This window comes from Biomphalaria glabrata, chromosome 10 (genome assembly GCF_947242115.1).
Source record: "Biomphalaria glabrata chromosome 10, xgBioGlab47.1, whole genome shotgun sequence".
Lineage (NCBI taxonomy): Eukaryota > Metazoa > Mollusca > Gastropoda > Planorbidae > Biomphalaria > Biomphalaria glabrata.
The window spans coordinates 29765038-29791376 of record NC_074720.1 but is presented as its reverse complement, the minus strand read 5'-3'; the positions used below and the strand labels follow the sequence as shown (position 1 = coordinate 29791376).

The following is a 26339-nucleotide window of genomic DNA, read 5'->3' as shown; positions in this document are numbered from 1 at the left end:
TAAAAGTATTATCACTAGACTTTATTAGATTAGTACTTACCTAAATCTATACTGAGCTGCAAAGTGTAAACATCATGTTCTAAATCTGTTGTAAACATTTAATCGTAATGTAGATTTAGATCTACTGATCTAGACTCAATCCTTTCTTTACTATTCGCGGACCATGTGGCATGCTTCTGTAGCTAGATCTGCACTTCTTTTTATATGTGAGATATTATATTTTATTTTTAAAAATACACATTAGAAGATTCAAATCAATGTACATCTACATAGGTGTGTGTTCTGACACAAAAACAAGCGTTGGATTGTTTGTTACTCTACCGGAAGTACGGTCTAAAAATAGCCCACCAATCAGTGCTTTTAATACAGTACTTACAAGGGCTACAGGCTAATAGAATTGAATGTTGGATAGCAAGATAGGTCATTACAAATTCCCCGGTCTATAAATAGAAAATGTCAGGAAATCAAAATAACTCAACAAAGTCTGATTTTTGTAAATTTGTATTAAAATGAGCTGAACAAATATAGATTACCCTTGTAGGGAAACAAAATGGCTACACAATGATATATAATACTCTAGGTTTACAATCGTATTTCTACTTGTTGTTTAATAGGAAACATTGCACTTTTATAATAATGATAAAAAAGAGCCAGTCTTACACACATGACAAAAAAATTCATTAATAAAATAATAAAGCACTTGAAGACCATGTGAATTACATTTTCATGCACAGAAATGGCTAAGCTACTAAAATTAGGTCAAAACAAAAAACAATATTTCTCACCTTCCCCCCTAAATTTTAGAGATACATAAACATAAAATAATTAGGTTATGTAGTTAGATTAACTAGATTAGATTCGATTATTTAAATTTCTTGCAGGTTTATAAAAGGAGTCAAGATTTTGAACAAAAAAGAATAGACTTCTTCAAAAAAATATTTTTCCAATTACATGCATGTTTAGATTTATCAGTAGAATCACGGTAAGTGTTAAACCTCAGTTCTTAAAATTTCATTGTTTTTTTGTGTGTGTATTTTTTAAATTAGATATGTGACTGTCTTAGTAATATTTTTACATAGAGATCCAGTCCAAAAGTTTCCATGAGATAGGCTTTTTATTTCTCTGATTTTTATTGATAAAGTTTGTCCGATTTACACATTACTTTAGTATTATAAATAAGTAGTTTTTTTTCTTATGCTATTATTTTATTATTTATAAAGTTTCTTTGATTAATACAATATACTTATATCTAAAACATACTTAGCCAAATAAAGCAAGTATTATTCTTTAAGGTGCAGTTATCCTGCTTTTTTTTTTATTGCTTTTATAAAGCACATCTTCATGCTTATTGCATGAGTGTTTGGTCCAATTTCTCTTTCATGGACATGTTGGGGACAGTTTGTAGGCACTCAGCATACACAACTCACAACCCTTAGCAGATAAATCATGTGAATGCAATAAAAGGCTGCACTTGTCAATTCCTTATTAGTAAATCTTTATCTTTTTTTTTTCTAATGGTTTACAATAATAATTTTTTATTATTATCAAAGTTACATGACTCTCTGTTTTGTTCAGTTTCAGTCAGATATACACCAATTTACATTCCACTATTGGTAACGTAGACCCCAATAAAGACTTGAAGTGGTGGTCATCAACACATGGTGTGGACATGGGCATGAACTGGCCAGCATTTGAGGTCAGAAATCAACTAGTTTGTTTTTTTAGAGCATCTAGTGCTTTTGTTCAAGAATGTCATCAACACATGGGGTCAAGGCAATGCTAGGACCAAAGCTTAAAAGGCAATCTAATGTAATTGTGTATTGAGCAGGTACAAGTTCATGTTCTTCTTGTACTTACTGAAGCATCTGTTTTGTCTGAGCTTCATTGGCAATGAGTTTTAAACTTTTGGTCCATGTCTTGAGGGAAAAGTGCCATGAGTCCAAGTAATGTTAAGTTTCTAAAAATTCAAGAGCATTCTTGAAACTATTCTTAAAGTGAAGGAAATCTATGGCTTGTTAGTTTCACTTGTTCTTAATATAACTTGCTAGCCCTAAGCTCCCGCAGAAAACTCAAGAGAACAATAGCAGGTAGAGTTCAAGCATGGTCTTTAATTCATACTATGTCAATGCACAATTATTATCTATCATTAAAGGACATAGTTTTTCATATGTAATATATATGTTATTGGCTTAATGTGAAATGCAAGCATTCTATAGAATGTGAGGCATTTTTAGGCAAAGTACCAAATTATTCTCCATTTCCAACTTTGGCATTCTATAGAATGACTAGTTCTGCATCAGGCTAAGTGTTTTTAGAAAGATATTTATGAATCAAATACAATTGAGTAAAAAAAACACAAATAAACAACAGGATTTCTTAAGATTAAAAATACCTTCTTGTTTTTATACCCAAATGCAATTTCAATTTTAGAAAAATCAAATAATTGTGTTTAATCTACAACAGTGTTTTTTAAATAGTAATGTACATTAGTAAATATAAAACTATTTAGTCTCTTCTAAGTAGACTAAAATGATAAATTAAAGATGCCGAAATGTTAAGTGAGCAAAGCTGTCTAAACCTAACAGCCAAAGAGAATCAAAATAATTCAAAAACTTTTTAATGCTGCTCTTATTTTAAAATATTTTTGTTAGTTTCTTTTTAAATACAAATGCAAAAAAATATAATTATAATGTTTTAATCAGTTGTCTTAACTTACATAATGAAAGGATAATTTTTTTTAAATGTCAATGAAACAAAGAAGTGTACATATTCTATTTGTATGCATTTGTATTGCATTTCCAGCTTTTCCCTTGTTCTTATAAAGTATCTTATGTTGAGAAAAAAATGTTGTGAGACCCACTTACCAGAAACATTCAAACCCGCAGGAGGACAAAGAGATAACACCTCACCAAGGAGGATAGAAAATTAAAAAGAAGACAAAGTGAATGTTAAAACTAGACTTACAAAGTATTTATTTAGTAAGTCCTAGGCTGTAAAATTAATTATTATGTTTACAAGCACTTTTTGTTTCAATAATGAAATATGTGTCAATAGTTCAGACAAAAAATGAATTGCACTGAAGCCTTGTTAAGCATGACAAATGAACTAGTGTTTTCTAGGATCATCACAACAAAACATGTTATCAGCTTTGTCAATATCTATTCTAGTGGTTTCTTCTTAGAAGTCGTATTGGCCTTGATAACGAAATAGACTTATTGTCTTTCACCTTTAATACAACACATTATGAATCATCTATTGTGTCAACTTTTTACCTAGTACAAAATAAAGTTGTACACAGCATGCACACTTAGACAGTCGTAATTAAACAAATTCCACACTTTAAAGAACAAAACTAAATTATTTAGAGTATTGGCGAATAGAAAAATTATTCCGAAAAATTTATATTATTAATAAAATACTTAAAAATCATCATTTAACACTATAACTAAAGCAGTTGTAATCATTCAGTACAATGCCAAGGCAAAGTAGGAAATGGAGAAATCATGTCTCACTTTGTCTGGACATTTTGGGCATTCTATAGACTGAATGACTAATAGCATTTCATTATTTTATCAAGAACATATATATTTATGCTCTTCACTGTAACTTTACAATTCTTGTTTCAGGAGTACTCTCCTGAGCTACAGTCTATATCAAAGAGAGCTAAATCTAATTTGGGCTCAGCTGATGGAGGCATTATGATAACCAGCATCAAACACTCCAGAGAGGACAGTTATGGCAGCTATTCTGAACAGCCAAGTGCTCCTCCACCACAGCAGCAACAACAGCAACCTCAGAACTACAAGACCCAGTCGTCCACAAACTCGTATGCATCTGCACCGCGCAATGACATGGACAGGTATGTACTGAGGTCAATCTGCCAACTAGTGTCTCAAATAATCTACTCCTGGCAGGTTCTCACACTGTTGTCTTACCCCCTCTGAACTGTTGTTACGTGTCCTTGTGTCCAGCTAAGAAAATGTTCGTTTCGTGACACACAGTCTGTTCACTCCAAATGTTGTTTTATTCCTTTGGCGTGTAATTTCATGTTTCTTTTTTAATTAATACTGCTGTATTTAGGCTTTTGTTTATTTGCAATGCTAGAATATAAAAACAATTAGGTATCTAGGGACAAAAGTAGGAATGAATGTTCTAGATCACACAAACCATTAAACTTAAACATGTATGTTTTTTGCAGATTATCATTTTCTCACATCACATTAAAAAAAAAGCATAAAAAACTAAGGTCAATATTTTACTAAAATTATTTTATACTGTCATATATTGAAGATTTAAAACAAAAATAGTTGAAAATATTGGATTGTACTAAGTCTTTTCCCCACTCCTTAATTATTTGAAATGATTTTTTTAATAGCATAGTTTGAATAAATTTATTGTGTTAATCATTTTATAATCATTTTTTTGTTGCCAAGATTTTATGTGACAGACTTTGCTAGTCCAGTGCCTAGAGAGTTTGTATGTGTGTGGACATTGAAGTCCATGCTGTAAGTCTTTAGCTCTCCCAGCTCATCCCATGGTCTTCACTTGTTTTTTTCTCTGCAACCTACCGAAACCCCTGACCTGTCCAGCATTTCATCTGTTCTGGTCAGTTAAATATTGGCATTGACCTTTGGGGGGACTGAAACATCTTTTCATCCCTCATTCACAACTCTCCAGGTTTGTTCCACATCTGCTATTACAAATCAGAACTCAACTTTTTGCATAAGTTGCTGAAATCAAGTCAATTTTGGTTTTAGTTTCTAAGTTTTAACTTTGCATGGCCACAAAATCTGGAATTAGAAATAACATTTTGACCACTTTCCAAAAAACCTTTGTTGATTAATTGTTATGGTTTTGTTACCCTTTGCCCATGTTTCATTGATTCTTTATTTGGTATGTCAAAATAATTGCCCCCCCCCCCCCCCCCCCCCCAGCCCATTACCTCTACCCATTTTGGTTTGTTTACTTGTTGCATCTGTTTTCATAAGTCTGTTTTTTTAATTTGTTTTGTCAATTTTCAGCTGTTTGCTATGCTCTATGTGACGTGCCTATAAGGATGGGACGTCATTGTATTTCCTTCTGCAGATTTCATTGTAATATTATTTTGTTTACTACTTCTCCTGCAGTTCTGTATTTAGTGTTGACTCTTTAAATCCATTTGGGGAATATGATTCTGAGGAGGAAGAAGAAGAGAAAGGGGAGTTTGTGGAAGAAGTAAAGCTTGTGGTTGAGGAGAAGAGCCACAATGACAAATTGAAGAATGGTTCAAGTCTGGAGGAAGACCCTCCTCTGAAGCCCCCTAGGAGTTTGGAAAGTCACAAAGAACTTGTCACAGAGACTCGCATCCCACCAGTTCCAAGAGCCAGAGACTCTATCAAAAAGTAAATTCCATTCTCCTGCATTGCCTGCATGTCCAGATAAGCTGTCCACTTATGTTTCATCTTCATGGAAATTTCTATTGTTTTTGGCTAACTGATCATACTAGAGGATTGCTTCTTTGAAGAATTAATTTTTTATTTGGCTTGTGCATGCCCATTTCATTTTGTTTTGTTAACTTCTTTTTCTGTTCCTTAAAGTTTTGGCTGTTTGTTAACATTTTTGGCTGTTAATTTTTTTTGTGATTGTTTAATTTGTCTGTTTGTTATGTGTCTGTTTTTTTTAACACCCTTAGGCTGAATATGTCAATTTCTGCACTCTTAAGTTTTTCTGTGTTTTTATCAATTAGAACTAATAGTGTTAATATTAGCACAAAAAAAACTTTTTTGAAATTGTATTTCCATATTTTAGGTCTACTCTGATTCTTACAATTATTGACCCTTTTTATTTCAATAAATTTTAACAATACTTTTAGACAATAGTATTTGTTTTATTTCAACATTAAAAAGTTGCTTCTAACCTGCTTCTAACAAGTTGTGAAGTTCAACTTTTGTTACCACAGCAAGATTGTCAAGTTGTGCTAAAGATGTGCCCCCAGCCCTCCAAATGGGCTTCATTGAAAAGGCCTTTTTAAAACCTATTGCATTCAACAGTACACATTTTTTGAATAAGATTATGACTTTCAATGTGCTAGGTACCACATATTTGTTATGTTGTGTGTTTATATGTTTAAAGAATAATCTTAAGTATAATAATTCAATGTTTTGTTTAAGGGGAGGTACTCTTGTTTCATGATAATTTTGAAGCTTTTTACCACTAACTAAGTAATGAACAAATAATTACCAATGGTTCTTAGGTAGTAAACAATAATGTCATCTTGTCAGCAGGTGTTCCAAGATAAATACATGTACATCTAGTTAAGAAACAATAAACTATCACATGGCGCTTTGTTTTTTTTTACTGATTGTGTAATCAGTTTCAATGTTCAGAAACACAAATGGCCAAGAAAATGTCTGTTTCCTCTTCTTGATAGCCATCTAGAACACCATGAAAGTGAGAATGAATCCTAAAATGAGATTGAAGATCTGTATATGATGGCATGGATTCACTTAGTTGCTTAGGGTCTTTATAGGCTAAGAGGAATACAGTTACTATGCTGGGCTCGACTGCACATCATGTCCTGTCTTTTCAGGTTGATAGTTATTGGTCAGTTTGAAACATCAGGAAAGACCTTCAACTCATATTTTGCAATCAAGTTTGAAATGAAGGGACAAGAATAATGTAATCATATAGAAAAATCTTTTCAGGAGACTATAAAAGGAAAACTCTATACAAGGAAAATAAGACAAGCTATCAGGTCATTGGTCATTTGATCAGAGAAATCATTGGTTAATAAATATAATTGTTCATTGTTCTATTTGATTTGTTTAGTATTGATACCTTTTATCAGTCAAGATACCGTAATGCTAATATGATTTATATAAGTGATTTATGTTTGATTCGAATATTTTTAGTAGTCACAGACTACTAGATATTGTCTTCCAGGATTGGTAGGAGTTACTTCATTTTGTTTATTGTTGGAGTTTTTATTTCATTGGATTGAGTTTGAAGATATTTAACTCTTATTGGATCCATCACTATGTTTCTTCAGTGAGTTACAACATTGGCACCTCCAATCCTGCAGATGTTATGTTACTTTGAGAGAGGGAAAACTTCTAATGGATAGTATTGACTGTCCATTAAAATCATGACAGCTGATAAATTTGTCCATACCAGTGTGTCTGTGATGCTCTTAATGCTAAGTACTCATCAAGAGACATCAAATACATGTACACATAAGTTAGGAAAGAATTACTGTAACTAGACAGTTTGATCAGACAGTACGGGTTCTGTTGAGTTTTATTGTTAAAACTCAAACCATCTGATGTTGTCAATTAATCATTATTATAATAAGATAAGACAGTATGGGTTCTGTAGAGTTTTATTGTTAAAACTCAAACCATCTGATGTTGTCAATTAATCATTATTATAATAAGATAAGACAGTACGGGTTCTGTAGAGTTTTATTGTTAAAATTCAAACCATCTGATGTCAATTAATCATTATTATAATAAGCTGATGACAACTGCTTGAGATGTTATAATTGGTGTTTTAATTTTTCTCTGTGCTCTGGTATGCTGCCTTGTATCATTGCTCTTTCATTTTCTTGTTGCTTTTCTTGTTATTTGAAACTCAATATTGTGCTTACAGAGACATAGCTAAATTGTTGAGTCTCTATTCCAATGTTATATTGTTATTTATTTCATGCTGACCTCCTGCATCATTTTGTCCTCCATCAGCATGGTGACCTTGAACTAATTTCTCCTTAACACACTTTTTTTTTTTGACTGCACAGTTTCACAGTTCAACATATGCATGTTCTTTTGACTGAAATAGTTTTGATGTAACCTTTGAACCTGAGACTAAATTGACGACCTCATGTTGTTGTTTTTTTTTATATTCTTCTAAATTAATAATTGTCAATGTATTCAAAACATTTCTGTTTTAACTGGTAGGTCCTGGTTTTGTTTATTAACTGTTTCTACAAACATTTCTCTCAATGTTTAACTTGTAGGTCCTAGTTTGGTTTCTCTGGCAGAGGTCAGTACAGGTTCAGTAGGTTCAAGCATGACAGTCATTTTTTGTAAAATAAGTTTAAATTTGGACTATGTCAATGCATACATGTTTTTTTTTAGTGCTTCAAGCTTATTATATTATTGATTGATAAATATTCTTTTGTCAGGCTTTATGGAATTGCGTAGTTCTGCATTAGACTATCAATTAATCCATTGTTAGCATCTAATTCTAAGTTGTGCACATTTTGTAAATGTCTTAGGATATTCATATTATTTACTTTAGAATTTATTGTTTGTTTATTTACATGACTTAGTTCTAGAACAGATTTCTGTTGGGGATAAGTGTTCATTCAACTTAAGAACATTTGTTTTTACAAATATATATTAAAACCTAATATGGGGGTCTGTGTTTGCATCACTGTGAGCCTATTTAAATGTTTATAATTGTTTATTTCAGCAGAGCAAGATCTGAGTCTCCAGATGGAGAGAATCCCTTTGGGGATGGAGATATGTATGATGAGAATGAGGAAGGAGAGGAGCCTCCTAGTGCAGGCTGGATGGTGCGTGCTCTCTATGACTATGTCAGGGCTGAAGATGATGAGTTAGAGTTCAAAGCTGGTGAGTTTAATTGAATGAAGTCAACTTATATTTTTATTTTAGTTACATTGAGCAATTTTTACTTCTCTAGGTGCATTATCTTTTATATTCTTCATCATTTTAAGCTGAACTGAAAAGTTGTGAATAAGTTTCTGTATTCTGTTGCACTTTTTTCAATATAGTGTCAGCTTAATTACAAGCAGTAAGGTCTCCACAATATTAACTTGTATTCAGTAATTCACGGGCCTTAATGTCTTAGCCTTATTATTGACTTATTTTCAACTTGAAACATAGTGTTTGTTTGGAGCAGCATGTTTTGGCGATACTTTTTTTTGGCCCTGGTCATTTTGACAATAAGTGTTTTAGATACATTTTATACATTCATTTTATTTTGCCTTTATAAGAATGATACGCATGTATTTTTTTGGATGTTTGTTTGAGTTTTCAACAGAAAGTAGTATTAGTTGATCTATTTTATACAGATACTAGTATTCTTATTTATTTGTACTATGGGCTGTAATATTATGTTCTTACTATTTTAATCCTAGGCGGGGAGAATGTGGTGAAATAGTAGATACTTGTTTATGTTTGTGTAACGTCATGAGAATGTGTTCACAACATTGATTTAGTGTGTCATTATTTAAGTATCTTTCATCAGTTCATATGTCATTCTATCTTAATAAGCCTAGTTTTAGGTTTCTCTACAGTGTTACTTAGATTCTTGTTACATAAAGAATCATTACTTTTTAAATTAATTATATTTGTTCTTTTATACAAGAAATGGATTAATATTTTGTTAATTTGTAGTTCTTTTATGATAATGAATATGATTATACCTGTACATTTCAATCATTGCTCCTGTTTGTCTCTTCAGGTGATGTGTTTCTTCAGGTGGCTTTAGAAGATGAAATGGGTTGGTGCAGAGGAAAGAAAGGAGAGGACATTGGTTTCTACCCAAAGAATTATGTGGAAAGAATATAGAACAACATTGGCTTCATGTGAAAAGGACATTGAACTACTGGTGGCTCAAACAGAGCAATGAGCAGTTGGGATTTTTCAAAGAAACATTTCACTAATTGTACAAGTTAATTTCCTCTGGAACAGATCTTGTTGGTTGTAACCCTCCCCCCTCCATTCACTAATCACCTCCAATGTTTTGTTTATCATTCACCTACCTATTTATAAATACACTCATGGGTTTTGAAACAGTTAGTCACTACTTGTGTAAGAAAGTGTTGCCTTTTAAGTTAACTTGTGCAGCCACTAAAAGGTTGGACCAGGTGGTGGTAAGTTTAAAAAGAAGAATAACTGTGTTGGCAATTCAGGGATTGGGTTGGTATGTGGGCCCCTGTCACCTAATGTAGGTCTGTATGTGTGACTTGGTGAAAGTTTGGTCTGTTTTTGGTTAGCTGACTAAGATTGAATGAGGTCCAATAAAATGTCTAAGAAATGTATTATGTTGTCAAGTATTATATATGGCAATAAAGTATTGACTTGTGTAAATGGACCTTGGAATAGGTAATGTAGTATATTGCTGTATCATAAAATATTTTTGTAAAGAATGTTTGTAAAAGACATTGTGTTACTCCCCTTATATGTGGCTTTCATGCAATACAGGAGCCTGAAAATGCTTTTGTTTCTAAAGCCTTTAGCAAGCCTTTAGTTTTCCACTTCATTCAAGTCTTAGCCTTATCATCCCTGTACATGTGGGTCTCTTGCTGAGCAGTGGACTTCATTTGATGCAAGAACTATATCCAAATGCTTTCTCATTCTTCACCTGTTACTTACTACAAACTGTCTGAGGGCGTCAGACTTAATGTTTCTTGCGATTAGCATCACTAGTTCAATCTTCTTGTGGACGAGAAGAACTTGTGCATGTGCTTGAAGCCTACCTAACATTCCAACAAATAGTTTCTTTGAACATAAACATGTCTCTATGTCCAAGACCAGCCTTTTTTTTTTCCACTTACCCAAGCTATTGAAGACTCTAAATGCACCCTAAAACTGCTGGGATTTGTGAATCTCTGTTATAAACTAATCTTCATCTTTATAGGTATGCTAGTTTCAATAGTTCAGTACCAAGGAAGCAATAGAATTTACTTTCAGCAGAATAAATCTCCTTCTTACGAATTGTATAAATGTGATATAGTTTTCAGGGCTATTAGAAAATATTTTTAATAGCATAGGATCTTTGAATGTTTGTTAAAAAAAAACAACATCTATTTCTATTTCAGTAGCTAACAGACTGATGTCACATTAGCCAGCATAAATATAAACTGTTTGAATTATACATCTTGTTAACATTTTCTTGTGTCACAAGGACTCTGTTTTGGAAACCAATTTACTTTATAAACATGATTGTTAATAGCTGAACTTGAGGAATGAATTATTTAATGCTATAACCTTGTTGTGCTTTGAATGCTAATTGAATCATTGTTCAGGGTTGGAGATCAGTGCAGGTGTTTACACAGCTCTAGTATGAGAGAGTTATCAATGAAAACTGTGATTGCAGTGTTACACCTTTCACTGGTTGTTTGATTTGTCCTACCATTATTATCCCTTGACCCCAAAATGCATCAATAACTTTCTAGTACAATGGGTGATAATCATGGAAGAAAGAAGAAATTGTTATCACCTCCCTTTGCTTTTTTTTTTCTGTTGTCTGTATCCCCTTTTTTTTTTTTCTTTGAAAGCCATTCACCTTAACCACTCCCACACCCCCTCTATAAAATCCTAAAAAGTTCATTGTGATGTGGGAAAATTGTTACATTGTAAAAAAAAATAGCTAATTCTCCGCCATCTTATCTTTCCTTAACGGCCTGTGTTCCCAGAGTATCAGGTGTATTCATAATATAGCATCAAGGAATGAATGACAAAATGGTTATGTATGATATATATATATATATAAATATACAAAATGTAGACATTTAATATTTATACTACATCTATATAATTATATATACATTTATACAAGTTGTTTATTTGTCCATAGAGTTATGTACAACTAACATTGAGTGTTTATTGCTACTAATTTAATGATTAAAAACATGTATTGTCTCTGTAGTTAGCAGTAATGTAATAGGTTGATATTTATTGACTATAACAAATATATTTTTGTATATTATTATCCAGTGTAAAAAAAAATGTTTTCTTAAACTGGAAAGAAGAATTATCTTTTTGCTTCTGAATCTGGATTGTACATTGAAGTAGCTCGGGTAGCTTATACTCTACTGTTAATGAGTTTTGAAATGGCTCATGAGCCCACATCCTTCAGTTGTCATGAGAACTGACTCCTTGTTGACTGGTGTGGTGGAACTGAGAGACATTTGGATCATCTTAGGCTGTGATGGGAAGGTGTGTGTGTGTGTGTGGTATGTTGGGTCGCTTCTTGCCCTTAGCCCTGTAGTTTCTTGAGGTATCATTACTAAAAGCATCAGTTCTTTAGAGCAGTTTCAGATACATATGTGTTTGAATGCACACAACAAAAGTAGTCATTACATTATTCATTTTTAACCTTGTCTGTTTTCTTTACAATAAAGTGGTGTGCCAGGTTGGTTTCTTATTTCACCACTTGTTCAACATACCCATTTTATCACTGTCACTTGTTTGGTCAAATTGATTTGAATTGGCAATAGTTTATTTGTGTGTGGATGTCATTGTTACTTCATTTATTTCATATAAATATTTTATATGGATTAAGAGATTGTACTGTATTCTACAATTTGACACTTGGTTTCTATCCTGATTAGAATTTTGTTGTTGTTTTTTTTTTGTCTTTCTGGCCATTATTTGTCTCTGTGTTATAGACTAGACATTACATGTATTCATCTTCAGTAATAGAAGATTAGGTGGCTGAGTGGCTTTGGTCATGGTATTCCTCCCCAAAGGTCCTGGGTTGAATTACTGTTGTATTTATTGTATAATGTTCCTAAATCTGTTCAGCTGTTTGATCTTTTGGTCAGGAAATCTTAATGTCAACTCAAAGACATTGTGCTGAAGACTCAGCTTCAGATCTGGGTGAAGAAGTTTTGTGTGACATTGTATTGTGTAACATTGTTAGTCGTCTATAACATTAGATAGTATGAAATAATTTGTTTGACTCTCAAGAAAAGAATCATGAAAAGAAACCATATGTTCTGAAATAACCCAACCCTCTTCTGTGCATGTATTCACTGACTGTATCCCAGACTTCAAGTTTTCAAGCTATATTTATGTTTCTATATTTATGTTATTAATTTATTTCCATCATATTCTCCTCTTTCAACTTGTATCTAGTTACATCAATAGTCAACCACAACTAAGATTGACCTAACCACACCAAGTTAGGTTCCTTAGTGGGTCAACTGTAACTAACATCTCTAACTTCATTATGGGGCAAATGAACAATGCATTTGGATATTGTTGCTTATTTCCTTTTTGTTTATGTTTGTTTTGTTGGGGGTTTTTGTGGAAATACCTTATCAAATTTAAGTTAAGATTACTTATTGTATGATCTAATGTTGATTTTTGTTTTGTTTTAAATCAATATATTCATTAATTTTTCATTGTATAAACTAATGGCAAAGTTGATCCAGAGAAAATAAAATCATTCTGATGTGTTTACACTAGCTTGCCATTGTTAAGTAAAGTCTAGTTCCTTGTGCTCTACATGGAGGATAATAAACAAAAATGACTTCATTTCAATCCTACTCTTAAGAAACTTACTAGTGTGCCAGGTGTTTTAAAAAAAATACAAGGGGGGAAAATTCTAAACGCCTTGCAAAGAATATTTTTAGCCCTATCTGAAAACAAAAATATATTTAGGTAAGTCAATGTGGTTGGCTTGATGCTCTCCTTGGAACTAGTGAGATTGGTCTGACAGTAGGGTGTTTAAAGTACAATCTCCTGGGGGCCGTCAATGGTAAAGACCCCCATTCCTGGTTATAATTTGTAGAGAAAATTGACAGAATCCCACTATTATCTATTGTGTGCAGGCCTGTTCGTGGGTGTAATGTACTTAATGACATCTTCAGACTTGCTTTCATAGTTTTATGGAGCCAGTTGAGCTCCGGCGAGAAATTGTTGTAAAATAATTTGGGATTGGACTTTTATTAGGCAGCTGCTAAAGAGACTCCTCAAAAAGTGACGTGTCTTGTCAAAAGGACCAAGTGAAATCAAAGGGACAATGTTGCTGTTTTTTTTTTTCCAATAACAGTAAGGACCTGACATTTGTTGTAGACCATTAACTTTCTCCGACCTGACATTTGTAGGCCATTAACTTTCTCCGACCTAACATTTGTTGTAGACCATTAACTTTCTCCGACCTGACATTTGTAGGCCATTAACTTTTCTCCATTTTCATTCCATTAACGAACTTTTTAATTATCTGTTTGCTCAATAAATTAATTTCACAAAGCTTGATATTGTTACTTGGAATTTATGTGAAAAGTCAAGACATGGTCATACAAGCGCGTACGCGGGGCATATGCAGCTGTTAGAACTTGAGTGACATTAAAACCCATTCATCTCTTTAGCAATAGTTCACTGTTGGTCTTGTGTAATGCTCAGATGTTTAGATATGTGGTCTATCAACTGCTATTATGTTGAAGTACCAGAAAGCAGAGACTCAACTGTCAGTGAAAATAATTTGTTTCCTTCCTCCTTTCATAACACAGCCTACCCTGCCTCCCCCCTTTCATGTCAAAGGTTACTGCGCCATACTCTCTCCAGCTGTTGACTAAACACTGCAGTGCTATTTTGGATTGGAGATTAATGACACTAGGCAAAATGACTATAAAAAGACCTTCCACCATAAACAAATGGCTTTTCTGTTGTGTAAACCACACTCTTTATTTTTTAAGGATCTCTGGGGAAACTTGGTCAAAATTGTCTTAGTCTTGTATTAAATTTGATTTCACGTTTCTGAAAATTCATGGAGTTGTAATTAATAAAATAGAAACTACAAGACACTTTTTCTTTATAACGAAAAGGAATTTAAAACAATTTGAAGCTGTGTGATCTAAATCTTTGAACTGCTGCATTCAAACTTCATGTGATAGAATATCAGTGAGTGATTTGGTAGAAGACTAGCGGGACTAACTACACAAACATTCTTGATTTGGTGTTGAACTGTTGGAGATAGACTTAGTTTGAGTGAAATGAGGTTTCCAAAAATGTTTACCATGTATTCTATTCTTAAACTTTGGGAAAATGTTTTGTTCTTGCTCCAAGTGTGTTTGTTTATTTAAATGAATTTGTTTTATTTCTGATGTAAGGAATTCATTTCCAAAGTTATACTTTACAATACATTGAAGTTTATTTGTAACAATACATTATGTTCTGTATAAATTCAACAGTTCAAAGTCTACACATTAAACTAATGTTATTTTCTTCCATCGTCTCACGAAGTTGAAACAACTCCATTGTTTTATTTTAATGCCTCATCTTGACGTTATTCTCATCCCAATCATCAAACTAACTTGTTACCCCACCCCCCCTAACATGGGCCTCATCTACATCATTATCAACATTCTTTATCAACACAATTACTCTCTTTAAGTTATTTTGTGTCCGTATCTTCATCATGATGTAACTGCTTCTCCAGTGAGATGGTCTAGACTAGTGGGCAGTAGCATTGATCTACCTTTGTTGTAGGATCTAGTTGTCTGTTGTCTGGTTCAGTTTGTCACCCTGCAAGTTGAACTGTTACTCTACGTCATTCTGTAATCCTGATCAACACTTAGAATACATTTGGTTATTTGTACAGAACTAAGTTTTGCTTTTCATTATTTAACTTACTCATTGCTTGTACTGTAGACATTTTGCTATTTTCAAATGAAAACAATGACAGAGTTTCATTGTCAACTCTTTATTTTTTTTAAAAAAAATTACCACAATCCGTGATTTCAAATAGCAGGTACAGAATCCTGGAAATAAAAAGTGAAACATATTAGACATACTCCATGTTTTGTTTGGACTTACAACTTTCACTCTGCATACAAATCAGAAATATTTTCACAACAGACGTACATGTGTGTAGGCCTACATGTGGACTGACTTCCACCCCCACAACCTTTTTTTTTTTTTTGTCATGTCAAAAGAAAACTTCCAATATATATACAAGACGCATAAAATCCTCCCCCACCCCTCTCCTTTTTGGCGGCTGGCCTGGCAAAATGTTGGGGTTTTTTTTGTAATACCAATAAAAATTTATTAAACTTTGTGTAAAAAAAAAATTAATGTACATGAAGATAGAAGGTGAGAATTCAACAGGTCTGTGTGTACACTGCGAGTTGTTACTGGTTCAGCCATAGCTCTGTGTGTACACTGCGAGTTGTTACTGGTTCAGCTATAGGTCTGTGTGTACACTGCGAGTTGTTACTGGTTCAGCCATAGCTCTGTGTGTACACTGCGAGTTGTTACTGGTTCAGCCATAGGTCTGTGTGTACACTGCGAGTTGTTACTGGTTCATCCACAGGTCTGTGTACACTGCGAGTTGTTAATGGTTAAAACAAAAATTGTTTACCTGATCATAAACTTGCTTTTCATAAAATGACTCACTTTTAATTATGTAAGAGACACGTGATTTAAAAAAAAATGGCCACGGAAGGTCACTCACCTTGACGCTCTGACACACAGGGCAACATTGTCCTGGGGGAGTTGTGTAACTTTCACAGTTTGGGAGGGCACAGTCTTGGACGCCACATGTTAGATGTCCAATATGGCAAGTGCAAAACTCACATGGTGTCGCTTTAAAAGTGTAGCCGTCCTAAGGGAAGCATAGCATCTATTAAATAATAGTTGAGTTCTGTCATTTGTGATGTGTCAAATTGTTCTCTTCAGAGGCCAATTATAGAATATGCATCCTCTGTTTGGAATCTCTCAAGAAAACATTAAGAAACTAGAACAGAAACAAAATAGAGCAGTGAGATTCATGATAGACGAATATTCAGATTTAATTAGAGTAACACCTTTAGTAAAATCACTAAATTTAGAGACCGATCAGAATAGAAGACTTAAAAGTAAAGTAGCAATTATAGCCTACATAAAACACTGAACCATAACCTTCAAATACCAAAAATAAAACCTAATAAAAAAACTTAGAAAGACACAAAGATAAAGGCACATTCCTTGTTCCATATGCTAGGACAAACTTGTACAATTGCTCCTTCTTCCCTAGTGCTATTAGAGTATGGAATTTGAAAACCAGTGACTTGGAAGAGTTTAAGTCATTGATTAACATGCATGACTAGATTGACCTAGGGACACCTGTATGACGCAAAGATCTTCTTTGAAATAACTTCTGTATTTTATAAGGATTGTAATAATTTGGTCCTGGTTTGCAGCTAGGCTGAGTTGTCCAGTCGGTTGGTTCATTGTTCGCGCCCTGGTCAAAACTGTCCATTAATAACTTCGCTCTTTTTTCATTTTCAACCATTCATTCAATATTCAGAACAAAACAATCGCTTTGACAAAAAGTTATCGGGTATCAACTTCATAAAGTAGCAAGTGTCTTTGTATCTACGTTTCTTGCTATCGTGTGGCATCATCGCTCGTAGTGAGATTGCACACATTCATATCATTAAAACCTTTATTTATACTTGTTTAGAACTGTTTTATCCATTACCAGTTTGTAATTGTACAGCCTATATACTTCCCTACACTTGAGACAGGGCTTGCTAGTTATCAGTTGTCATGACAACAAGACTCCCTAAATAATATAAATATTTGTTTAGTGCAACACTGTCAGTTCTCTTTGCCAAAAGTTAGCGTTCAAAACCTCTTCTACTTGCTAGATTCATCCAACTTAGGAAATGTTGAACGTGGTGTCTACTTTCGTGTCTACTCACCGCAATATGTAATCCTGAAGACGTCACGCATGTTGACAATGGGACGCTGACCACAGGCACAGCCCCACAGGCCAAGACAAATAATACATATAGTATAGTTTTCATTGTAACAGTGTCAGACAGTGTCCGGAGTTTCTGTTGAGATCAAAGTAAGCTTTGGTTTAATCTATCTTTACTTCTGACTGGTCTGTTTATATCTTTTTTTTTTTTATTATTCTAATACTAGTTTTAGACCTAGTTGATGTGAAAAACTTACTGATGTCCTACTTTGTGATAAAACAATGCGCAGGGGCTATTTTAAGTTGTAAAAAAAGATCTACATGTTTGATCAAGTAAAAGGCTTGCTTATGGTTATGATAACAAATTCTAATTACAAATATCGTTTAAGAAAATTAAAACACACAAAATAGTGTTTTTTTTAAAAGACAATTCCTACTTTATGAAGCTGTTTCGTAAGAGCGATTATTGTTACTTGGAATTTATGTGAAAAGTGTAATTTTACTCTTAATAAGTTAGGAACGATAGATTTAAACAGAAATAAAATGTCCCCCCCCCCCCCCTTTGCAAAAAAAATTGTCATTTTTTGTATGTTATAAGTTTTTAAAGTAAAAAAAAGAAAAAAAAAGAAACTTTAATCTAGCATTACCCACCGGTTACCTATATGGTGTTTATTTTTCCATGGACCACTCTGACTCCCTCCTTTTTTAAATTATGACAATATAATGATATAAAATTAAACTCTCTCTTGGTTTGGGGGGGGGGGGATTTTAATGTTAAACCATCACTTTCTCCAACGTTGCCAAGGAGGGTTTGAAGTTTATAAAAAAAACAACCTTCCGTAATAAAAACTAAGCAAACGACAGTCTCTAAATTCCATGAGCGTAGCCAAAAGGGGGGGGGGTGAGTTCAAACCCCTCCAAAGGGTTCTGAATTAAATGGAATTTTAAGGTTAAAACCTGACTCTTCTTTAAAGTAAAGCAAAGCTACAGCCATGAGCGTGAATAGCAAATTTGTGACCTGCAATTTTTTTAAACAGGACTAGCAAGATATTGCGCTGTAGACATCTCAGAATATGTATTTATTTATTTTAAATACAGGAAATTTTATATGAGAAAAGAGTCCTTGTGATCACAACAAATTTCCATAATGATAAAAAAAAGCAGTCTTAGTCTTAGGAACTATATATTGTGGTAGCTCACAGCGCTGCACCAGACTTCAGGCTGGCAAAGGAGAGATGTGTCTACATGCGTTCAACTAACTCCAGAAAGAACCTATGCTAGGATACAAAAGACGTCAAAAAAATGAAAGGGAGAATATAATGAAGATTAATTTGGTATTTTGTATGTGTGTGTGTGTGTAATGGCAAATGAATAAAAATCACCCCTTCCAAAACTCCCCCCACCCTCCCTTGTAAAAGCTTCTGGCTAGCCCACTCTAGAGATTCAGATAATGCTTTAAAAAAGTATCTTTCTTGATATTTCACGGGTGTGGTGACTTTTTGGACCTTCCGTACATTTTTATTATCATTAAATGTTACTTGAATATAGTTATAATTAAAATGTTAAAGTTCGTCAATCCCAAAGATGTACATTTAGGTTGCCGCCCTTGATTCAAAAAGTTTATGGCAAATACTGTCGTGTCTGGATCAAGTTTTCATTTAATCTAGTAGCTCTGGGTCTACATCCAAACGACTTTCCAGAAGTAGGGAAAATGCTATGGGGTGTTTGTGTGTGTGTCAGAGGCGTAGTGAGGGAGAGCAAGTGGCACGATGCCCCTGGTTGCCCCGAGCGCACGTTTTTCTCACTACGCCTCTGGTGTGTGTCGAGTGTCTGATGTAACATTGAGTAGGATTGGTGCACGTCAAGAGATAAAAGTGGGTGAACGGCGGAAGAGAGTGGAAACAATAGAATCAGTTGTAATTGTAGGTCTATATTGAAAGTAGTAGTTTTTAATTTAATTGAAGTAGGCTATATTGGGTACCTTAACTCATTTAACATTCTATAATTTAAGTTGTATTTCATACTTTTCTATATTAAAATTGAAAGTTGCATACACCTGGTAAACACAAGTTTTTTTGTTGTTGTTTTTTATGTTTTTCAACTTCTTTAAGTTTTGATATCAAATGTAGTACTATACCTACAAAGGTCTGTTGGACACGTTGGCTGGAGCTACAATCCAACGCACAACACAATCAACAGAGCAAAAGCAAGTTTTGAAAACCGGGATAAATCCATGATAGTCCAGGAGTCTGTGAACACATTAGGTGCCCTAACGGTTGCACGACAAATCGTTCATCGACAAATCGTTCACGACATTTCGTTCACCCGACAATTCGTTTACACGATTATTCGTTCATCCGACATATCACTCACCAACAACTGACTCACAGACAACTTTTTCACCGACAACTTGTTCACCGACAGTTGGTTTACGAGAAATCGTTCCACACGACAAATCGTTCACTGAAAATTCGTTCACCGACAAATCGTTGACTGACAATTCGTTCACTGGATAGTAACACATTGTTAATATTTTATTTTGTGGCCTGTATAATTTATTTACATTATAAGTACCTACAGGGGATCGATACATTATAATTTTTATAGCTATTATTTCCACACAAAAAAGTTTATTGCTCGAATACAGATCAGGCCTAATCCAAGTCTCTTTCTTAATGTTTCTAAGTCATGTGGATAGTTAACTTTTTTTTTTTTTTTTGGAAATACTAGGAAGTAGATTATCTTCAACTCTGAAGGAACATCCGAAACATGTCAAAACAAAAACAATATTGTGAGATATGGCGATTGGACTCAAAATGAGCTTTTTTTTAAAGTATCGGTATTATTTTTTTAAATTTTGTCCTTGTTTCAATCCTTAGAGAGACTGACGTAGGCTTGTAGCTAGCGAGGGTGTTAAAAGACTACATTGTGTGCTGCTCTCAGTTATTATTCGTTTCCTCGACACTTTTCAAATCAAGTCGTCTATGCAGTTTTCAACTAAATCTATTTATCCTTTGTCTTATACGTTTGAAGCATCAATGTTTTCAAATTGTACCATTTAAGAATGAAAGAAACACTGCTCTACAACAGATGTTTTATTTCATTTGCATATAAAACTTTTAAACTCCATTAACAAGTGTTTCACCAAAAGCTCGTCATCATTCACAAGTTTTAAACTGCGATTTCAGGTCCCTGGAAATAGAATAAAATAATATTAATTCAATCTATATTTAAACTCTGCTAAGTCACTAGTTTGTACTGGCTGATTTAGGTAACCCATTCTGACACCAAGGAAGAATACGGGGCCTAAGCATTTATATGAATTTGTCCTAGTATACGAATAACTAATGCGCCTTTATCTTTATGTCTTTCTAAGTATATTATTTTGTTGTTTATGTATTTGTAATTTATGGCTCAGTGTTTTATGTACTAATGCTACTTTACTTTTTAGTCGTCTCAAATGTTACTTCAGTAGCTATTCATTTGTTATAAATCTCGCGGTTCTAATTTGCGTCTATTCTAGTTTATGTTATCCCGCTTTAAGAGATGCCAAACAGAAGATGCACACATTAAAAGGAGGTCAATTGGTCTAAATAATGTAAGATAGCATTTTAATTTTATGTTCTTGTTTGATTTTTATTTCTATTAAAAAACAATAATGCTTTGATTTTAACAGTTCCGTCCACAAGCAAAATTTGTATTTAAAAACAAAAACAAACAATGCAGCAGTAAATGTTTATGAGAGTTTTAAACATGAAGTTATCAACTGCAAGCAACTAGTGGAACATTCTACTCACAAAGCCGCTCTGACAAACTGGACAACAGTGACCAGGGGGAGTAATGTAAGTATCACAGTGTGGGAAGGCGCAATCCTGGATAGCACACATCAGACGTCCATTGTTGCACGTACAAAACTCACAAGCTGTTGGCTTGTAGGTGGCGCCTTCCTAGAAAAAAAATGTACATTGGAATAAACATTTTTACTTGTTGCTTTTCTTGTGATCTGGTTTAAACATAAAGCTCATCAAGTGAACGTGTAGATGACAGATGTACGGAGCGAGATTAACTTTATAATTTGGGCAACACTGTAAGAAATTCGGGAGGGTGGTGATTGCGTATTAAATACAGTTATGTCACATAACTAATATAGAAGAGAGCACCTGGTTGCAGGCGGCTACAGAACGAGACGGCTGGAGGTCACTTACAAAGGCCACGGGATACACATTTGAGACCAAAAGAAAATCCGGTGCCGATGACAGACGTAGACGGCGAAAAGAAAATCTAAGTCGACTACCGCCAGACAATGGTGGCAAAATATGTAGTTCGCAGCTGGGTCTGCGTATCCACGGGAAATACTACATTCCTTATTAATCTTCGGACTCAAAGACAAGTCTTATTATTATGTCACAGGAGCATATACAGTGACCAGAAGCTTTGTTACCTTTTAGAAAGTCTTTTATGTGGCCTTTTATAGCAGCCTTCTATTCATGCACCAGAACAAATGCAAACTAAAACCTGCAACATAAAATAATCCGGTACGCTGTCAACAAACATATTTCCAGCTAGCATTAAGTCACAGAACAAATTCACAAGACACATGAGACATACATTATTTGGATTAGAAATCGCAGCATCCTATTTATAACTTATTCATAGATGTTGAGACTTGTTGAAAATTGAAGCATATATAAATTACATATATATATATATATATATATATATATATATATATATATATATAACATTTTCATCCTTCATTATGTTGACGAGTTACAGAAAGGGTAGGATACACACAAGCATATCTTGAACAGGTCTATTTTTAAACTTAAAGATTTTTAGGCTTTAAATGTCAATACAATGCTTTATGTCAAAATGGGACCAGGTTGGTCGTCATGTCACAGACACATAGTTGTACAAATCTATCTATCTTGACTTTTTACTTTTCCTGTTTCGCTTCGTCCTTATAACAATATCTCACCCCTTCCCTCTCTAATGAGTGACTCAATACCCCAGTCACCTTTTTTACGACACTAGCAAAAACACTCGCCTTTGGTGTGAAAATATTAGATGCAGATCTTCAATGAGATAGACATGCGCTTCAACTTTATAGCATCAATGTCGTTATCCCCAAGTTTCTTTGTGTCGTCCTGGCTCTAGATCTTTTCTTCATAGACATTGTGTATTTCTGAGCCTCGTTATGAGACAGGACAGGATTCTTTCGTTCTACGGTTGTCCACAGGATTCTTTCGTTCTATGGTTGTCCACAGGATTCTTTCGTTCTATGGTTGTCCACAGGATTCTTTCGTTCTACGGTTGTCCACAGGATTCTTTCGTTCTACGGTTGTCCACAGGATTCTTTCGTTCTACGGTTGTTCACAGGATTCTTTCGTTCTACGGTTGTTCACAGGATTCTTTCGTTCTATGGTTGTTCACAGGATTCTTTCGTTCTACGGTTGTCCACAGGATTCTTTCGTTCTACGGTTGTCCACAGGATTCTTTCGTTCTACGGTTGTCCACAGGATTCTTTCGTTCTACGGTTGTCCACAGGATTCTTTCGTTCTACGGTTGTCCACAGGATTCTTTCGTTCTACGGTTGTCGCAGTTTGTTTCAAACTGAAAGCGCCGTTTTATTCTATGGTGTTCGAAGTGCACCGCTTTCTTCTAGAAAATCTAGGGCAATGACGTCATTTTTCTAGTAGAATTTTGTGTAGTATTTGTTTCCCTTGTCGCCTTGTCATGATTTGATGTGACGTCAAATGTTAACTCTTGCTCTCTTGTCAAGCTGTACTTTTTGTGATCCTAAATATTTCCTTGTCTTTTGCTACTGGAAGGCCTTAGCCGTATTGGCTTGGATCTATTTTTGGTAGTAGGGCCTACTCTTTGACCCCTGTTTAGGGTGAATTTTATTTTATATTGTAATGATATTCTTTATGCGGATTCGTTCGTATGACTATTTGTAGTTTTAGTTAGAGTCTCTGTTTGTTTGTTTCTTTATTTCCAAAGGGTTTCAGTGTTGGACATTACCTATTACACCGTTGAGTTGATACTGTGGATGCTGGTATTACCCTGGACATTGTTGTCGTCATCTTTGTCAGTCTTGTTGGTCTGAAGTTAATAACAGTACTTGTATGCTTCTACTAAGATTGATGTTCATTGACATTTTATTCATTATCTGCTACAGAGATGAATTTTCGGTACAATTATGTGAAGTCAGTTGGTGTTGGTGTTGTTGAAGTCACTGTTGATGTCTTGTCATCGTTGTTAGGTAACATAATATCTTATCTTATAATATACAGACGTTACTTCAAAAAAAGAAGATGATTACGTCCTACACGTCATGCATTCAGTCATGCATATTAACCAATGACTTAAATTCTGCCAAGTCGCTGGTTTTCCTGGCTGACCCATTCCATGCTCTAATAGCACTAGGGAAGAAGGAGCATTGGTATAAATGTATCCTAGCATATGGAACAAGGACTATGCCGTTATTTTTCTGTCTTTCTGAGTATTTTCTTAGATTTGTGTTTAGTACATTAATATTATTTAATTATTTATTATGAATGTAATTATTATTTATTATCTTTATATTTAATTTGTATTACTAATCATTCACAGTATTCATATTACTATCTTTGTGTACATATGATAATATTAAATTCATATTTTAGTTTACATCATCATCCACATAGTTTATTACTTTTTGTATGACTGTGTGCACATGGATGTGTCTGTTAGGCTGAACCTAGGGACTAACAAAATTATAATACCAAAAGAAAATAACTCTTCTTCAAGTAAACATACAATTATTATAGTTATAATTATAATTAAATACCTGGACATTTAAAAATATCTGATAATAAATAACATAAGTCCTGAAAACGGTTTTACAGACTGTATCAGTTTACCATGGAATTGTTTGGTTCATGTTAGCGGTATAACTAAAAACAACAACAACTGAGTTTTAAAATAATATTTGAGTCTGACATCCATCAATGTTTTATTCTCCCAAGAAAACTCAGGATGGCGCAATGAAAAAGTAATGTCTTAGAAGACTTTTCTTACAGGTCAATTTGCTTTCTTCGTACTTAAGTCATATTGGAGGCGCGGTGACAGAGTGGTATAGCGCTTGGCTTCCGAACCAGGGATCCCGGGCTCGAATCCTGGTGAAGACTGGGATTTTTACTTGCGGGATCTTTGAGTCCACCCAGCTCTAATGGGTAACTGACATTAGTTGTGGAAAAGTAAAGGCGGTTCGTCGTTGTGCTGGCAACATAACACCCTCGTTAACCGTGGGCCACAGAAACAGATGACCTTTACATTATCCACCCCATTGATCACTTGGTCTGTAAAGGGAACTTTACTTTTTTTTGTGTCTGTCTTTGTAATTACACTTCCCACCAATCCTAATCTCTAGTCCTGTCGACCCTATGACGATGTATACGTTCTGTTGACCCCACGTAATAAAACGTTTCCGAGTTCTAATTGTTAAATTCATGTCTCAACTTACTGCAACTTGTATTCCATTAGAAGTCACACAGCCTGAGGCCGGGGCGCTGTTGACATAGAACGACACACTGGCCAAGACAAAGAGAACAAATTGAGCTTTCATTTTGGAAGTCACTTTGCCAGACGACTGTCTTGAGACCAATGTACAAAAAAAATGTAGGTTTGAATTTATCTTTGGTTCTGGCCAGGTGGTCATCATCTCAATTTGTTTTGTTGTTTTTTAAATGTACGTGGCGTTATTTTTTCTCTCCCAACTTGGCCTCTTTTTATGAGTCAAACCGTAAACAATCGTAATTTTTTTTCCTCCAAATTAAAAGTGGCCTTACTTTCAGATTATTTGTTTTATAAAAAAAACAGGTGACAATGAAACAAAACCAGATTAATAAGGAATGAAAAACATCTAAAGTAAAATGTATTTACATTCCTGGTAGCATTGAAATCGCTCTCTTTGTATAATAACTCAGCTCTGTCTCCCAAACCCAATTCGGATCAAGTAGAAATTTTGCATGATTATTTTTTTACCTGACAAAACAAGAATCATTTTTTTTTAAAGTTAACCTATTAGTTAATTTATCATTGGTAATTAATTACTTTGTTTGGTGTCGAACAAGGGAAAGAAAATGTACTTAACAGATCTGGCGCTATAAGTTGAATTAGTCCCCTTTATACTGTGTGTAGAAGTAAAAAGAAGACTACTAGCCAGAATTTTAACACATTTCCAGACCAAAATAAATATTTTAGGATCACATTTCTTCTTTAGTTTTGAAATGGTGCTTAACAAATAGGCAGTAGGGGAAAAAAATGTGTGTGTCAAGTTTTAATCACTGTGCCAAGACCACAGGCTAGCTACATCACAGGCTTGAAACTATCTGGTCTCAACTCCACAGCAGTTTTGTCAAACTCATTAAGGTGTATGGGTCACATAAAAAACTTACTATGACCTGAAGGGCTGTAGCCAAAAATCATTTGGAAAACAGCCTACTAGTTGTATGTGAATTAGAAACATACAATAGCATACATGTCCCTTAGCTAAATTTGTAGTACTATTTGGTTTATTAAAAATTACTATGGTTACGCGTTATTTTCGTTGTCCTGACGCTTGACATTTTTTCTGGGATACAAAGTTTATTGCCAGGTTGAAGTTAGTTTGCCACTGACACGCTAATCACTGATGACAAATTTTGATCAGATAGTCTTGAACGCTGAGGTGTTTTTGTAGCTTTCATTATGGAAAAGAAGACCAGTGCTTGCAAACATAGCTAGAATTCTGTCTGGCTGCAAATTTTGCAATTCAACGTATTCAGGTAAATAGCTCTAAAACAGCCACTTCTATATGCTCTTATTTTAACAAAGAATCTGACTGCTTTTCTATCAGCTCTAGTTGCACATTTCCAGCAGCATTTTTCAGAATCAAATGA

The 26339-nt window shown here is 34.2% G+C and overlaps 3 protein-coding genes and 1 long non-coding RNA gene across 14 annotated transcripts in view; 1 reads left to right on the top strand and 3 right to left on the bottom strand.

Annotated features, from left to right (window-relative positions):
• LOC106054434 (protein kinase C and casein kinase substrate in neurons protein 3-like) overlaps positions 1-26339 on the top strand; it is a 228999-nt gene that overhangs the window by 35313 nt on the left and 167347 nt on the right. For 5 of the 11 annotated variants that reach the window (XM_056044738.1, XM_056044742.1, XM_056044741.1 and 2 more), the window contains exons 6-11: positions 882-982; positions 1576-1696; positions 3627-3859; positions 5127-5381; positions 8449-8609; positions 9463-13271. In XM_056044738.1, the coding sequence (XP_055900713.1) occupies positions 882-982; positions 1576-1696; positions 3627-3859; positions 5127-5381; positions 8449-8609; positions 9463-9569 (978 nt within the window). In that variant the 3' untranslated portion in view covers positions 9570-13271. Of the gene's footprint in view, positions 1-881; positions 983-1575; positions 1697-3626; positions 3860-4433; positions 4506-5126; positions 5382-8448; positions 8610-9462; positions 13272-26339 lie in introns of those variants that run through there. The other 6 variants (XM_056044743.1, XM_056044744.1, XM_056044747.1 and 3 more) reach the window with 6 other exon arrangements.
• Positions 10796-14005, bottom strand: LOC129928794 (uncharacterized). Its single transcript, XR_008780257.1, has 2 exons — positions 13892-14005; positions 10796-13856 (listed from the first exon to the last, which is right to left on the bottom strand). It is a non-coding gene; the product is annotated as an uncharacterized LOC129928794 (long non-coding RNA).
• Positions 15420-17601, bottom strand: LOC106054435 (cysteine-rich motor neuron 1 protein-like). Its single transcript, XM_013210290.2, has 3 exons — positions 17417-17601; positions 16186-16335; positions 15420-15493 (listed from the first exon to the last, which is right to left on the bottom strand). Exons 1-3 carry the CDS (start codon positions 17519-17521, stop codon positions 15473-15475), a joined length of 276 nt encoding a protein of 91 aa, XP_013065744.2. The 5' UTR covers positions 17522-17601; the 3' UTR covers positions 15420-15472.
• Positions 20496-25110, bottom strand: LOC106054436 (von Willebrand factor C domain-containing protein 2-like). The gene is made up of 3 exons (XM_056044770.1): positions 24923-25110; positions 21213-21362; positions 20496-20607 (listed from the first exon to the last, which is right to left on the bottom strand). Exons 1-3 carry the CDS (start codon positions 25022-25024, stop codon positions 20587-20589), a joined length of 273 nt encoding a protein of 90 aa, XP_055900745.1. The 5' UTR covers positions 25025-25110; the 3' UTR covers positions 20496-20586.

Coding starts and splice junctions, on each gene's coding strand:
- LOC106054436 (XM_056044770.1), bottom strand. CDS start 25,024: ATGAAAGCTCAATTTGTTCTCTTTGTCTTGGCCAGTGTGTCGTTCTAT. Junction 21,363..24,922: donor CTAATGGAATACAAGTTGCA/GTAAGTTGAGAC, acceptor TTTTTTTTCTAG/GAAGGCGCCACCTACAAGCC. Junction 20,608..21,212: donor CAGTTTGTCAGAGCGGCTTT/GTGAGTAGAATG, acceptor TTCTATTTCCAG/GGACCTGAAATCGCAGTTTA.
- LOC106054435 (XM_013210290.2), bottom strand. CDS start 17,521: ATGAAAACTATACTATATGTATTATTTGTCTTGGCCTGTGGGGCTGTG. Junction 16,336..17,416: donor CTTCAGGATTACATATTGCG/GTGAGTAGACAC, acceptor TGCTTCCCTTAG/GACGGCTACACTTTTAAAGC. Junction 15,494..16,185: donor CTGTGTGTCAGAGCGTCAAG/GTGAGTGACCTT, acceptor TTTTATTTCCAG/GATTCTGTACCTGCTATTTG.